Source organism: Mastigoproctus giganteus, chromosome 12 (assembly GCF_048544385.1).
Source record: "Mastigoproctus giganteus isolate SK-2022 chromosome 12, ASM4854438v1, whole genome shotgun sequence".
Taxonomy (NCBI): Eukaryota; Metazoa; Arthropoda; class Arachnida; order Uropygi; family Thelyphonidae; genus Mastigoproctus; species Mastigoproctus giganteus.
Genome location: NC_143586.1, coordinates 163,924,916 through 163,942,087, shown reverse-complemented (window position 1 = coordinate 163,942,087; position 17,172 = coordinate 163,924,916). Strand labels below are relative to the sequence as shown.

Here is a 17,172-nt window from a genome sequence, read left to right as displayed (position 1 = left end):
TTTCCACTTGCAGTCTTCCAAACCCCATGTACTTTTTCTGACTGAATCTCAGTTATCAGTTGATTCAACTACTGCTCATCTAAGATGTCCAAATTATTTGCTGTATGATTCCTTTCGCCTCAAAGGTGGTACTTGTGCATATGTCCGTTCTGATATTCCCTGTCAGAGACTTGGCAATTTAGAATCTCCTCTCTTTGATCTTCTCTGGCTTAAAATATCTCTACCTCATTGTGTCAAATTCATCTGTTGTCTCTACCATTCTCCCAACTCCACTAATCACTTGGAGCTCTGACTTCCTCTCTTTGCAACTTGACTTTCTCCAGTCCAACTTTCCTAACAGTGAGGTAATTTTCCTTGGAGATTTTAACATTCACAACTCCAGCTGGCTTCCGTTTTCTAGTTACACCGACCCAGCAGGTCGAGATGCTGAGGCTTTTGCAATTACTAATGACCTAGCACAGATTGTTCATTTACCTACAAGAATACCGGACAATCCTAATCATACAGCCAACACGCTTGATCTTTTTCTCACAAACAACCCTTCTAAGTACAAGGTCGAAGTGAGAGGTCCTTTAGGCACTTCAAATCACAACTTGGTGATTGTCTCTTCTCCAATGGAACCTTTATCTCATGGCTATTCCCAACCTCGTATTGTTTGGCATTACAAGAATGCAAAATGGGATGACCTGCGAGACTTCTTTTCTTCTTTTCCTTGGTCTGATTATTGTTTCAAAACTTCTGATGTCAACGTTTGCTCAGATCGTGTCAGTGCAATTATTCTTGCAGGAATGGAATCCTTTATCCCACATTCCAAACCTTGGTTCTCCAAGAAATGTGCTAAGGCTGTCCAAGAGAAGAATGTTGCATATCGTAACTGGCTTGTTTCTAATTCTTCAGTTTCATTTTCTGCCTACACCAAAGCTTGCAACAATTGTAAAGCAGTTATTAATCAGTCCAAACTAGAGTTTGAACAGGCTAAGAGTAGAAAACTTGCTTCTTGCCCTAATGGTAGCCGAGCATTCTGGTCTCTTGCGAAAGCTATTGGCCGCAACTTTTGCCCATCTCTGCTCCCACCTCTGTCCAAACCAGATGGTTCTGTTGTCACTTCAGCCAAGAATAAAGCTGACCTGCTAGCATCCCATTTTTCTTCCAGCTCATGTATTAATGATCTTGGTAAAACACCTCCCACCATTCCTAACACGCTCCATTCAATGCGTTCTGTGGTCTTCCGTCAAAAGGATATCAGAAAGATTTTGATGAATCTTGATGCTAAGAAAGCTCCAGGTCCTGATGGTATTTCTCCACTTGTTCTCAAAACCTGTGCTCCTGAACTTACTCCTATTCTTTGCCGCCTTTTTTCACTTTCTTATTCTAAAGGTGCTTTTCCTTCTGATTGGAAATTTGCTCATATCCAGCCAGTTCCTAAAAAGGGTGACAAACCCCTCCCATCCAATTATCGTCCCATTGCAATTTTTTCTACTCTTTCTAAAGTAATGGAGAAACAATTAACCGGCAACTATTAAACTACCTAGAAACCTGCGTTCTCATCAACGATCGCCAGTATGGATTCCGTCAGTGTCGATCCACTGGTGATATTCTGGCTTATGTTACCCATTTATGGACTAATTCAATGGAAAGGTTCGGTGAAACACAAGTAGTTGCTCTTGACATCTCAAAGGCTTTCGATCGTGTTTGGCATAAAGGTCTTCTAAACAAGCTTCCATCTTATGGTTTGCCAACTGTTTTTAGTAATTGGTTATCCAGTTTTCTCTCTGATCGCTCACTGAGGGTGATGGTAGATGGCTCTCTGTCTTCTAACGTCTCCACTAATGCCAGCGTCCCCAAAGGTTCAGTTCTTTCCCCCACTCTTTTCCTTTTGTATATCAATGACCTTCTTCCATTGACTGGAAATCCTATCCATAGTTTTGCCGATGATAGCACATTGCATTCAACTTTCCATTTTGAGAAACCTTGTCCTGCTCAATCAGCTTCAAGTTCTCGGAAATCTGCTGTCAATTCCTTAAATGCCGATCTACAGGTAATTCTCCAGTGGGGCAAAGACAACTTAGTTGATTTCAACCCTTCTAAAACTCAGTCTTGTCTTATATCTCGCAAAAAGGATTCTTCTGCTCCTATGCTTATCTTTAGTGACACTCCAATTTCTAGGCAAAATGATATATCTCTTTTGGGGATTACCCTGACTTCTAATCTCTCTTGGCACAAGCACATTACAAATATTGCTTCTTCTGCAACTAAAAAACTTGGTTTTCTCTTTCACTCTCGGCGTTACTTTTCTTCCAAACAGCTGCTCACTCTGTATAAATCGCAAATCCGCCCTGCCATGGAATATTGTTCCCACATCTGGGGTGGTGCCCCCAAAACCTCTCTCAGGCTTCTTGATTCCATTCAGAAGAGGGCAGTTAGATTAATTAATGATTCATCTCTAACAGAGTCTCTCCACTCGCTTTCTCATAGACGTACTGTTTTTGCTGCATGCCTCTTCTACAGATACTTCCATGGGCACTGTTCTTCTGAATTGGCTTCTATGATTCCCGCTCTCTTTCAAAACAGTCCGAACACGTGCCGCCACCAGCCAACATCCATTTACTGTGCAGCTTCAAACCCACAGAACCAACTTTTCATCTTCCTCATTTATTCATTCGACTGCCGTTTTCTGGAACAACCTTCCTTCATACGTATTTCCTGAAAATTACAATCTACAGAAGTTCAAGTCCAATGTCAACAAATATCTTCTTTCGTCTTTTCAACCTCCAACCCAAGCACGTACTAAGTACTATAGGTTCCAATACCTCTCGTGTTTGGGGTTTTCATAAAAAAAAAAAAAAAAAAAAGAAGGGCGGAGAGGTTATGCTATTAATTAAGAAACACAAAATTCAAAGTACAGCCAGTTGACATGGCTGGACAGTGCAGTGTCGAGTCAGTTTCACGTGACATAAGCAATAGGAAAGCAAAATTGAGAGTAGGAGTGTTATAGGCCTAATGACTGATGATGTTTGTTATTTGGTTTTTAGGAGCATTAGCAACTAAGGCTATATTGCTCTGGAATATGCGGTGGTCATTCCCACCGCATATTCCAGATATGTGGTGGGAATGACCGCATATCTGGAATATGCGGTCATTTCTGCACCGCATATTTCTGCATCCTCCGTACTTGGTGGTGACGGGCTCGAACTCCGGTCTAGTCAAGCGTGTGCTATGCACTGCTGCTCCTTCCGACCTGGCTACGGAGGCGCCTTGACTCTGATGAGTGTAATAAACAACTGTACAGAGAAAGAGCGGGCCAGTAAATCACAGTGTCTTATAATGGGAGATTAATTTCCCAGATATTGACTGGAATTTGTGAGTTGGTCATTCACACTAGCAAGGCTTTTGTGGATTTATTGGATGATTGTTTTCTACAGCAGCAGCAGCATGTTCAAGAGGCAACTAGAGGGAGTGATACTCTTGATTTGATTATCAGTAGTGTTTCTTCATGCATTAAGAATCTGCAGATAAAGGAACCACTAGGTGGCTGTGATCAGTGTGCTGAAGTGGGATTTAGTCAAAAAGGTAACTAGCATCAGGGGTAAAGGGAAGGGTTTTTGCTTTCGTAAAGGTGACTATGGTGGTCTGAGACAGTTTTTAAATTCTATACAGTGGGACCAACTGATGATATTACCAACAGCAAATTCAAAATGGGAAGCATTCAAAGAATTAATCTTGGAAGCTACTATGCTTTTCATGCCAACTAAGAAATACTGTTCAAGGTTTAGGCCTAAATGGATGTTAGACGAACTAATGAGACATGTGGCAGAGAAGAAAATGCATGGGATATATATAAATTAACAGGTGACACAGAAACCTATGATAGATCTTGGTCTGTAACCAAGTCACAAAGGAGGTTAGGGAGGCAAAAGTAGATTATGAGAAATTTTTCGGCAAAGGATGCAAAGAAAATCAGCAAAGAGTTCTTTACTTATGTAAACTCTAGAAAGAAGGGGATGAATCAGATTGGTCCACTTGATATCGATGGTTCAACTGTTAATGATCCTGCTCAGGTAGATAAAATAAATGAGTATTTTGCAACTACATCCACATAAGGAGTTATTCCGGGAGGGGAATGCCATGGAATTAAACTGTAGCAGTGAGCTACACGATTGTAATAACTGAGAGCAAAGTGGAGAAGAAATTTGTTGAGAGGGCGCTGACTCTCTTTAAAAATTACAGCTGTGAGTTACAGGCTCCGAAAAATCAATAAGTGTTTGCCTCTTTATTTACATAATTGTTATTTTATATTGTACTTAATACGTAGTCTTATAGTTATGCTGGTTATTTTTATTTTAATTTAGATAAAGAGTTTTTGTAGATTAATGCTTAATATAGGTAAAACCGTTATTTTGTTCGAATCTTGCAGTCATTGTTTTTGTATATAGTGGTAGGGAATTCAAATTTTTAATTGAGGTAGCTAGGTAGCTCTAACGTATAATTATATAAAGTAATACACTTCACTGTTTCTATTAGATAGCATAGTATTGACATTTAATTAATTTAATTTATTTATCTTATTAATTTAAAGTATCATGCCCCAAACTAGAGCAGCAAAGCAACGGGCACAAAGTGGCAGGAGTGCTGTGACCAGGGGGAGAACTGAGGTGGGCGATTCTTCAACGCATCACAGCCTAAAAAAATGTGCAGCTTCTGAAATGTTTGCCGAACTCTCTGGAACGGAACATGATATTGCCATGGGGGATGTCTTTGTGCGTGCGCGATGTAAGGAGTGTAAGGAAATCAGGCGACAACTCGGCGTTGTTATGGGCCTATATGAGAGTTTGAAGGACAGGGTGGATGCCCTCGAAAGATCTAAATTGAGGGGCCCATCAGGCTCTCAGCAGCCCACATCAACGCCAGAGCTTGCACTTGATCATCACGTGACACAGAGGCAACCCCCAAGGCAGAATGCGCTGGTCCCAAAGGAACTAGTAGTTGTTGGTGACTATTGTCAGGGAAACGGGGAACATGCTTTGTAAAAAGGATAGGTGGAACCTATCCTTTTTACAAAGCATGGTATGTCTGCCAGGGGCAAAGGTTGATGCCCCTGGCATCAACCTTTGCCCCTGGCAGACATACCATGCTTTGTAAAATTGATGCCCCTGGCATCAAACAGACCAGGGTATGTCTGCCAGGGGCAAAGGTTGATGACGTTGTAGAACGGATATCATCTTTTAAGGGCACAAAAGGTGATATAGTTGTACATGTTGGCACTAATGATATTAAGAGTAGGAGACCGGCAGAATTACTTAACTAGTACAGGTCACTGTTGAACAAAAGCCAAGAATTAGGGATGAATTTGAAAGTGTCTGCAATTCTGCCCAGACACGATAGAAGGGAGTATATGATGAGGGCCTTGTCGATCAATTCGGCCATGGAAAGATTGTGCAAGGCTCAAGGGATAGAATTTTGAGAAGAGGAATAAAGGGGCCGAGAGGGACAGAGTGTCCTTTTTGGAAGAGTTGCAGGGTGGTTACTCCTGTAAGAGCATAACGAAAGAAGTAAAAGATCATCAAAGTGAAGGTGTTTAGGGATGACTCTCAGCTACTAAGTGTTTGCTGCTATATGGGAAAGGAAACCCATCCAAACAGAATATTTCCAGAACAAAGAGAAAGAATGAGAGTGAATGGAAATGGAGATGTAGATAGTAACAGCAATTAATTGGTCAAGAAAAAGGAGGGAGAGGTGGGACAAAAAGAAGGAACATGAGGAGAGAGAGAAAAAAAAAGATTGAGAGTGGTGAGAAGAAAGCTTTGGGGGAGCAGCTGGGAGAGTTGGAGAGGAAGGTGTGGAAAGGGTTTAGAGAGAGAGAGTTATGGAGAAGTGCAGTAGTTCTGGTGTAAGAGAGTGCAGGTAGTGGAAATAGTGTGAGACTATAGAAAGTCTTGGATGGTTAAAGAATGTAAAGGAGTGTGAGACAACAAGGAGGCATTGAGAATCATCTAATGCGCAAGAAGCAGAAACTAAACTACACTTAGCATCAAGCCTCGTCTTAATTGCAGTGCTATAAGAATGAAGGCCAAGCAAGTTCTATGCTGGAAGAATGAGAAAGGAAGAAAAGAAAAGAAAAGAAAAAAATAAGTTAAATTGATAGATAATAACACAGGACTGATAGGGTGAACTGCATCTAAAGGATAGCTGGAGTTAGGTAGGCCTAAATGCATTATATAAGATGATAAAAGTACAGGAGAGAGAGATCTGTCTGCAATGTAAAAGTATGTATAGGGTAAAAGGATTAGATACTGTCATTAAAAAGGAAAGTAGGTGCACCAATTGAAGCAATAATTTTTTTCATAAACCACTGAGAAATGTGTGTGCAAAGAGAAGGTTATTTGCCCAATTTGATGTTTATATGTAGAAGTTTGTTACTACTGAACCTACAGTATACATGAGAAGTGAACTAGAAGAAATGAATAAGAAATAGTGATGTACGATAGGATAAAGTGACGAAATAAGATATGATAAACCGACTAAATAAGATAGGATAAGGCAACTAAAATAATATGGAGGTAAAATAAGACCACACTGCAGTGTTATTCACAATTTCAATGTCTTAGCCAGAGGTCATCCAACAAAATTATGAGAAAGACAGCAATGTTCTTGCTTCTGTACCAGACATGTTCATTATGCCATTGAACAAGTGTTATGAACGATTTTAATTTTGCAGCAGGAATAGGGCCTAATAAGTTATGCCAATAATTATAAGTAGAGCATACAGATCATGGATGACCTTACAAAAGCAATAAGAAGCCAGAAAAATTGCAATAATGATAAAAGATTTAATGACAAAAAATGGGAATAAATTGGAGGTATTTACCCATTACCTTGTAGTACTAAAAATGGCTGAGATATGCCATCCACATGTATATTTGTGTGCGATGTACTAGCAGTGCTTGGTGTTAGAGATCGAGAGAGAAAAAAAACGTCGTAATGTTGAAGAATGAGGACGGAAATGATTAAAGGATGTATGAATATTATTATTATTAGCCATATGGTGCAAGGAAGCCTGAGGCTCATGCTGCACCAACAAAAAAAAATATTCCCGCATTACCCTGAGAGAGAGAGAGAGAGAGAGAGAGAGAGAGAGAGAGAGAGAGAGAGAGAGAGAGAGAGAGAGAGAGAGAGAATCACCAAGAAAGAGAATGATGATATCCAGCTCAGGAACATGGGTTTGCCAAGCTCATACTCACCAGATGTGAGCATTTGGGGTAAATGTGTGATTATGAGCTCAATTAAATACATGCCAAACAAACTGCCCAGAATAGGCAAGAATTATAATAGCTTACAAAGCTATTATAATTCAAGCTGTGAACAGAGGCTAAAACTTTAAGGCAAAAAATAGGTTAGGCAAATGGGGTAGGTAGCATCTCACGAGAAGGAAAATGTAGAAAAGCTGAAAGATTAATGAGGTAGAGATCAATAGATGGGGTTGGGTAGTTCATGGTTCCAAACCCATTTCTGTAGTTAGGACCACGAACGAAATTACTTATTATTATCTTCCTTTTTTACTCCATTTGCTCTCCACTCTTTACTTACTGTTATTTTTTTATATATATATATAAAAGCATATTATAAAAAAAAATGTGAGAAATAAAAATAAAGCAAAAAGGGAAATAGCCAAAAAAGGAGTAACCTTTAAAATAAAAAAATAAATAAAATCAAGTAACAGCAGCCTACATCAGATAAAGGTGAGAAATTTTTTTTTGCAAAAATACTTCAAAACTGGGAAGAAAAGCAAATATGTAATTAAAAGCTGATGAAGGTAAATTGAATATTGATACAGGATTAGGAATTTCATCGGGGGACTACCCGTAACCATGCATCAATGGACTGCATATCCATGCAAGAGAAAATTTTAAAAATGTAAACGAAACAGAAAGATATCTCCAAAATAGTATGGACAAGGTAGTCCCTATGCAGTTTTTTAAAAAATAGATACAAGTAAAAAATAGTAAATAGAAAGCTGGAGGAGTAAATAATTATAGCTGAAAATGGTGACAAGAAGATACATGAGGTCAAACCGATAGCTGCAAACCAAGCAGTAACAAATAGGGACAAATCTGTTAAATTATACAGCAACTAACGTGACAGAGAGCTATGAAAAAATGGACTAGTGACCTCGATAATAGATTTAAGAGTATGGAAACAAAGAAAAATAAAACAGAATTTGTTCAGACAAGAAGGGTAAGAAGAATGTGGCAAGTAGTGCAACAGACAGGACTATATAAAAGGAATAAAACAGAAGAGGCTGTAGTTTAAGTTTAGCACTGCCCAAAGCAGCAGATGGCTAAAACTTAAATGATATAAATAGTGAATTAGAACTAGTAGAGATAACAGAAAAATAAAAATCATTTAGACAAAACATATGCACCAAAGCATGCAAAGCAGCAGCAAAGGCCACAAGGAAAAGAGATTACCTATAGATTAAAGCAAGCAAAGGCCAAATAGCAAAACAGAGTTACAAATAAGACCATCAGAGGACTGAAAAGACAAATGAGTGAATTTTAAGAATAGTATTAAGGAGTAAAAACAGATAAGAAATTTGAGGGTAAAATAAACAGGATATGATATGGCAAATGCACCGAAGTGCACAAAGCAGCAGCAATGGATGCAAATGAAAGAATAAGCATACAGTCGGTCCTCGTATAACACGTGTTTACATTACACGAATTCGATCATACACGATTTATAAATAGGGGAACGTTATCTTATATAACACGAACCGAATTCGCTTATGCACGATTCGCCTTTGTGTTTACAAGAAATGGCAGTCGAACGCGGAATCACTCCAACCGAACGCAACACGATAGGAATGAAGAAGATTCTGAAAATGCATTTATGTTTTATATCAGTGAAGGGGAAACACATTTCACCATAATAACGTAAAAATCAACACAATTCCAGCTATCGATATAATCACAAATGCAATTAGGTGGAGTTTACTACCAGTTTATAACAGATTCCACTAGCAGAAACGAAACTGGAAATTGTTTTTGTTTTATGGTAGTAACCCCCAGAAATGTGCTTTAGTAAAATGTGGGGTGTTAATAGTGTATCTTGGCCTTTACGGTGTTGTTTATTCAGTTGCTATACGCGCGCAGCTTTGTTTATGTGTATTAAGCGTGCCTCCTCGTTTTGTAATTGCGCTTTATTCCCTAAAAATTAATAAAATACTTAAAAGGTGTGAAAAGGAAACGTCCTGGCAAAGACACTGCAGATTCAGAGAGAGAAAAAAAAAAGCAATATCGATAAACAGAGGCGGACTGGGTCAAAAATTCTTACCCGGGAAAATTTATAGTGGCCTCATTACGGTTTATGGCCAAAATCACACTGGCCTCCGGGCCCACCGGGATTTGTTGGGTAAGGCTTATGGCCAGTCCGCCTCTGTCGATAGAGAAAAAAATATGAAATTGTGAAACGCTTTGAGTGAAATGAAAGACCATGTGATATTGCACGTGCTACAGACCTAAATGAGGCAACGCCGAGAATTACAAAGAATGCGGAGAAAATAAAAACAACTTTCATAGCGGGAACAACTCAAAGTGTAATTAAAATCCATTAGATTAAGACACAAAGAATTGGAAGAGATGGAACGGCTGTCATCTGTTTGGATAGAAAAATCAAACAAAAAACAAGTTTGCTTACGATAGAAGCAAAAGCATTAGCAATATTTTATTATGTAATAAAATACGTAAGCATTTTATTACGACTTACGTATTATAAAATACGAAAGTATTTTATTACGACTATTTTATTTAATATAATAAATTTTTTACAAATAAAATACGTATTTTATTCGTAAAAAACTTTTTTAGTATTAAAAATACTTTTATTATAATATAATAAATAATAAAAAATATTTATTTTTTATTATTTATTATATTATAATTTAAAAAATATTGTATTTTTTATTACGTATTTTATAACGATTAAAATTACCCGATTATTTATTGTGTTTGGTAATGTTTTGGTTCCAAATGTGTGTTCAATCTTGGGTGGTCGGCACCTAACCCCACTTTTCCCATAGGGCCTGTTGTTTATATTGCACGAGGGTTTCTAGGAACACAACTATCGTGCTATACGAGGACAGACTGTATTATAAAAATATGACAAATAAAAAAAGATGATGGTAGTATGTAACATCCAAGAAGCCACAGGCCAACAAGGGAAATAGCCAAAAAAGGAGTAACCTTCAAAATAAAAAAATGTAGTAACCTTCAAAATAAAAAAAAAGTAAACAGCAGCCTCCATCAGATAAAGGTGGGAAAATTTTTTTGCAAAAATACTTCAAAATGGGGAAGAAAAGCAAATATGCAATTAATAAAATTAAAATCTGATGACGGCAAAATGAATATTGATACATGATTAGGAATTTCATTGGAGGACTACCCCCAACCATGCATCAAAGGATTGCATTTAGGGGTGGTCCCCTGATGAAATTCCTAATCATGTATCAATATTCATTTTGCCGTCATCAGATTTTATTTTAATTTTATTAATTGCATATTTGCTTTTCTTCCCCGTTTTGAAGAATTTTTGCAAAACATTTTTCCCGCCTTTATCTGATGTAGGCTGCTGTGTACTTTACTTTTTTTTATTTTATTTTAAAGGTTACTCTTTTTCAGCTATTTTCCTTTTTGGCCTGTGGCTTCCAGGACATTACATACTACCATCATCTTTATTTTTATAATATGCTTATTCTTACATTTGCATCCATTGCTGCTGCTTTGCACGCTTTGGTGCATTTATCATATCATATACTGTTTATTTTACCTTTAAATTTCTTATGTTTTTATTCTTTAATACTATCACTTAAATATTTTTCACACACACACACACACACACACACACACACACGCTTGAATAATGTTTGAAATAGCTGAAAACTGAACCTTTCATAATAAAAAATAAAAATGTAAAGCAGAGGCAGCAAAAAGCATATTCCTCTATATGATGTCTGAAATATAAAAATAAATTAGAATGAGGATTAAAAAATAAAAATAATGCCAGCAGCATGGCAAAAGATAAAAAAAAATTATTTTTTTATCTTTTGATGTTCTAAATTATTTCGGAGAGTTTCTGCTGCAATATTTTTACTTTTTCCCTTCTCTTCCCTCCCTGTTGGTTTGATCGTTATGTTTAATTTTGACTATTTTCGCTCTTCTGTCTTGCGTCTTGCCACGCTGCTGGCATTATTTTTATTTTTTAATCCTCATTCTAATTTATTTTTATTTATATATATATATATATATATATATATATATATATATGTGTGTGTGTGTGTGTGTGTGTGTGTGTGTGTTTTGGTTGTGAATCACTTTGGAGAGGTTGGTAAAATGGGATAACAGTATCTCCTTAGTCATATATACGTGGATAAAACAAAATTGCGTGTTCCCTGTACGCACGAAAGATGTTTTATGTGTAAAAATCTTTGATGACACTTACTAAATTTAGTACAGCTAGAACTGAAATCATGAACAATGTAATTTATGCTCATGCCTGCTACTTACTCTACCAAGTCAATGTTAGTGATAAATAGGATACAAACACCTACTGCTTATGCTACTGAATCAATATTTGGAAGAGGTTAGGCCAATTGCCTAATTACCCATTTGATTGCAGCCATTTGTTGTTGCAATCATGCAACAAATATTGTTGCATGATTGCAACAATATTTGTATTGTTTCAATCATACTATCATGTTACTCTGCCATGCTGTTCAAATTGCACGAGATCTGCACGAGATTAACGAGATCTGCAAGAAACAAATGGTATCCACGGATAATATGCTATCGAAATTGACTTATCTGAACAAGTACAAGCGTAAGATGGTAACGCTGCAATGAGGAAACAGATGAAATATGTCAAGATCTATGACGACAATGAAGAGCTCATACTAGATCATAAATTGTATGAATCGGACTTGGACATTTGAAAAACGATTGAAATATGTAAAACGATATGTCAAGATGATGACCCTGACAAAGCATGCAGTAATGACCTGCATAACCTTGCAACGTGACTGCAAGAAGAACTCCCCTGCTGAAACTTTTACAATCATTCAAACAGCGAGTGAATGAGGATCTATGGTTAGCCCGAAGCCACTGAAGTGGTATGCTCCGAAACAGATGTTTTTCTGAACCCAGGTGGTTTATGCCAGCTCTGAGCCCATCCAAGATCACCTCCCATGATCTCACTAGAAAATCATAAACGGAAAAACGTTTATGATTTGCCTCTTGATGGAAATATACAACCACTTTAGTAATACAGATGGGTACTCTGATGCCTAGATTATGCGTTTCAACTGGTAAGGTGCCTTTGTGATAGACGGTACTACTGTGCAATCAAGATATCTATTTCTCTGGTAAACCAAAAGGTTTCTGCCATGGGTGGTAATGGTTAGCCCAAAGCCACCTAAGTGGTATGAACCAAATCAAACGTTTTGATGCACCCGGCTGGTTTATGCCAGTGAGCACATCCAAGATCACCTCCTATGATCCTTTGCACAATTTTCTCTCCAAAACCCATTTTTCTTTGTTATGAAATGGAAATGACATCAAACAAAGTCATTTCCACATTGCAAAATCATGGAAAATTGATTTCACTACATCTGAAATTTAGTAGGTGCCACCAAAGATGTTTACACATCCAAAAGATAAAATATGAGATAATTGTGTGGTGCCTCTGTAGCCAGGTGGGAAGGAACAGCAGCAGTAGTGTCTAATCAAGAAGCACATGCTTCTTGATTAGACCGGGGTTTGAGCCCGTCACCACCAAATACGGAAAGGTCAGGGAATGACCACCCATATTCGCGGAGCAACATGGCCTTAGTTGCTAATGCTCCTAAAAACCAAAACAACATAATTGTGTGGGAAGGGAAAAGAATATATGAGAGGTTTATAATTATGTGGGGAAGGAGAAAGAATTGTTATTACTGTTACTGAGTGTTTACCCTTACATTAGAGCTACAAAAAAAAAAATAAATAAATAAAAATAGAGCCGAAGGTGGATCATTGAATATTATTTAATATTTTATCATGTGAAATGAAAAAATACAATTGAAGTTTAATAAAATCAGTTCTATTTAATTTGGTATTTTCATTTACCTTCAATAAATGATTGTAGTAGCCTTTATTGTTGCATGTTTTCACTGTTCTTTTTGATGTTGATGGCCAGATATCTGCCTCTAATTGATCTTGCTCGTGTTTACGTCTCTGTCTCTCTCTCGTTCCACCACTGACTTTGGCACTTGCTTTTCAAAATTAGATTTGATTTTGTCAATCTTTGAACATGTTTAGTTGATGTAACTTTTGGCATCAGCACAACTTAACTAAACGAAGTAGTTACTTTAACGAGTTGTTCAACTCTCGAAAATTAAAATCCGATTTGAAATCTAGTTATATCCTTGTAGAGCCATCAAGGGGGGAACAATTTTGTTGCTCAATTGTACGCAACTTGTTGCGTACAATTGAGTTTCCTTGGGCGCATGCATTGTACTTGTTGCATCACTGCACACAAGTACAACGCATGCCAAAATCTACAGCCCAGCGTTCGAAGTTATACTGTGAAAGAAAGGGAAATTGGACAGAAATATGAATCTAGATGACTCTCTTGCGTTCCACCACTGACTTTGGTGCTTGCTTTTCAACGTTAGGTTTGTGATTTTGTCGAAATCTTTGAACACGTTTAGTTGATGCAACTTTCAGCATTGTCACAACTTAACTAAATGAAACACAACCGCACTGCTCAACAAATGCAGAGTAACTGAACAAAGTAGTTACTTTAAAGAGTTGTTCAACTCTTTAAAACAACTCTTTAAAGAAAAGAAAATCATGTTTAACCTGGTTAGGTTAAACATGATTTTCTTTTCTTTAACCATGTGTATCCTTCAGAATTCTGATCCCACCTAAATGGCCCTGTATATCATTGGCTCAATGATTTTTGCTACCAGGTTAAACATGATTTTCTTTAACAAAACCATGTGTATCCTTCAGAATTCTGATCCCACCTAAATTGCCTGTATATCATTGGCTCAATGATTTTTGTTACCACTATTTTGCTATTTTGATACATTATTTAGCTATTTTGACACATTATATAGGAAATAATTTTGATAGTTTATTTGGATTTTAGCAAAGCATTTGTCTGTTCCTCATGAGAGCTTACTGTATAAGCTGGAACACATTGGGATCACAGGGCTGTAGGGCAGGGGAGTTGTGATTAATTATTACTCTTACATTAGAGCTGCCTGATATGCTCACTAAATTTCTCTGGATTATCCAGATTTACATGGATCATGTTGGTTCTATTCTATACTAAATAAATATGAAGTTAATCCATTAGAAGTTCAACCAATCTTTGTATACAAGAATAAATAAAGTTAATTAATGCTTTTTTTTTGATTTTTTTGATTTGGTAGTTGTTGGCGCATCGGCTTCTGTGGCCATATTGCACCTCCCAAGGTTTTTTTTTTTTGCAGTACTTTGATCCAAGCCCGAGGTGGGAATCGAACCCGCGACCTTTGGGTTGCCGGGCAAGTACTTTACCCACTCGGCTAGCCCGGTCGGCAATAAATAAATTTTCTGTTTATACTCCGGCACGACAACCAAGTCAGTAGAGTTTACAATAAATCGTCAATACGAGTATTTATCGTATTCAGTAGTCACGGGCTTGAACCCCGCTCCACTCAAGGAACGCGTGCTATGCACTCTCGCTCCTGACCACTTGGCTACGTCGGGCCTCTAATTTAATGCAAATAATCTGAAATAACATAACCAAATGATAAACTAATAAAGCATTCACATCAAGTAAGAAATTTATTTTAAAAAGTTTATCCTTTATTACATACCTTTTAACCATCTGTGGCATAACAATACGGGTCATCATAACAACTGCTGTCATATTGATATGAATAAGATCCCATATTTTCTGCAAACAAAATGAAGGATAAAAATAAATATTTCCCTTAAGACAGACTAAAATACAGTGTGAGCAAACTACTTTGATGTAGGAGTAATAAGCCTTTGAGTTATTTGATAATCTAGATTGCTGGGACATTGGTGGCATCTTAAAATTTAGCAATATAAACATAGCTCATTAATAGTGCACAAGAAATCTACAAATCATTACAATTGCAATAAACCATTCAATGCATAAAGAAATTTAAGAGTAGCAGATCAAACTTGCTAGATCACCTTTACAAGCTACACAAAAATCATTTATGTTATACCCTTCTCCCCACTTATATTTGAAAATACAAGTAACATACATGAGTAAATACGCTGATGTTGTATGCCAGCCAGTAGCAATCTTGGGATCCCATTAAGTTTATCAGTTCAATTTAAGAATGTCGGAGAAATTTAGGCCTTGTCCTCTTTGGCTGGGGCCACATTGTGCTACTCCTGTTTGGTACACATAGGCTATGCCTCTGGTGCCCCCATCATGATAAATGGCAGTTAAATTCCATGCTATCAGTCATGTATGCCTTTTACTTGTCTGTTTTCATGAAATGATATTCAGTATGTTCTTATTATTCATTAAATGTTATCTGCTTTGTTCTACAGCTGTGTCACACACTAATAGCCTTTAGTAGCATTTGGGTATGCCACCAGAATAATGAAGATTGGTACTTCAAACATGCTAACCTTTAACTTTATGATCAATTTCATTTCACTTGGGTTGGGTGAACTGAAATTCAGGATATACTCTGCAAATAGGTCAAAGGTCCAATTACATATTATTTATTACTTTTTTTTTTTTTTTTTAATACTATCAAAGTTAAAAGATTAGCTGTTGCTAAATCTAAGACATCCTAGCAGAGAATGTTGCAATCCAGCTTACTGAATAACTCAAAGGCCTTTTCTTATATACAGGTAAACCAAAGCCAGAGTACAGTTTTATTTTACATTCTCTGGAAAATTATGGCAGCATTATAAATATGAAGTTAATCCACAAAAATAAACTATTATTTAACAAACCAAAAAAGTTTATGGTCATATAGAAAGACATGTTTAACTTCAAAAATGGTATCCTTTAGCCACAATACATTAAAGCAAAATTTTTGGCTCATTTTTTCTAACTTTGCAACATAACACATGATCAGTTTTCATAAATAAACTCTTCAGTCTGTTTTTAAGGTCCTCCACATAATACATTTTCTTGGAATAGACATGGTCTTTTATTATAACCTTACAGAATTAAAAATGCTGATGCTTAAACATGTGGGCAGCCATCAATAGGACCAATGATGCCCAATCTATTTGTTTGGCAATTTTCACAAAGTGATTTCTTAAAATGAGCAAATAACATGTAGGAGCACCATCCTGCATGAAAAGGTTTTTTACTTATATATTAAGATAAGCAAAATCTTGTAATATTGATAAACAGCTGCCTGAAGTAATTGATTTAAAACAACAACGCAAAAAAAAAGAGTAACAACGAATTCCAGCCCAAACTACACCTGGAGAATTCCTTTTAAATTTGGAATATTAACCTTGCATTGTCGTCACTACACCTGCCAGGTGCAATTCAAAATAACAAATCCCACATTAATTGCTGCTGAAGACAAAAAAAAAAAAAAAAAAAAAAAAACTGCTTTTCTGTACTTTCCTAAGAATGGAAAAAATTTTTACTTTGTATGGTTTTGAATTTTTATTTACAAAAATTATTCTTCATACAGAGTTATCATGATTGCATCCAGCAGGTGCTGCCCCTCCATGCTTATTTTTTTACTCATAGTAACACTAGCATTGGGAAACTGACTGCTACTGATGCTACAAAGCTTAGGAATCTGCTAACAAGTTATTTACAAAACTCCCACATCCAATAGTCATTAATAGTTTCCAGTGGTCACAAACCAAGTCTTTGAAAGATTCATTTGAAATAATCATTAATAAATGTGGAAACTGGTAATCACTTGTGAGAGTTAACAGCATGCATAATATTCAAGTTGAGTGCATGACAGTGTGCCATACTTGAAATAAATCTGAAAAATGAAATGAATACCAGTATTAAATGTATGTCTTAATTTATTTTAAAATTACGCATATGTTTTAAATTGGAAAATGGAAGAGGCTAATTTCATCTTTGTATTTTATATGCCTATAATGGTTTATTGTTCAACAG

The 17,172-nt window shown here is 36.6% G+C and overlaps 1 protein-coding gene across 1 annotated transcript in view; it reads right to left on the bottom strand.

The window, feature by feature from the left end:
* LOC150077561 (inactive hydroxysteroid dehydrogenase-like protein 1) overlaps positions 1-17,172 on the bottom strand; it is a 157,673-nt gene that overhangs the window by 40,914 nt on the left and 99,587 nt on the right. Inside the window, exon 5 of the mRNA XM_090386921.1 lies at positions 14,897-14,976. Within this exon, the coding sequence (XP_090243047.1) occupies positions 14,897-14,976 (80 nt within the window). The remainder of the gene's footprint in view (positions 1-14,896; positions 14,977-17,172) is intronic.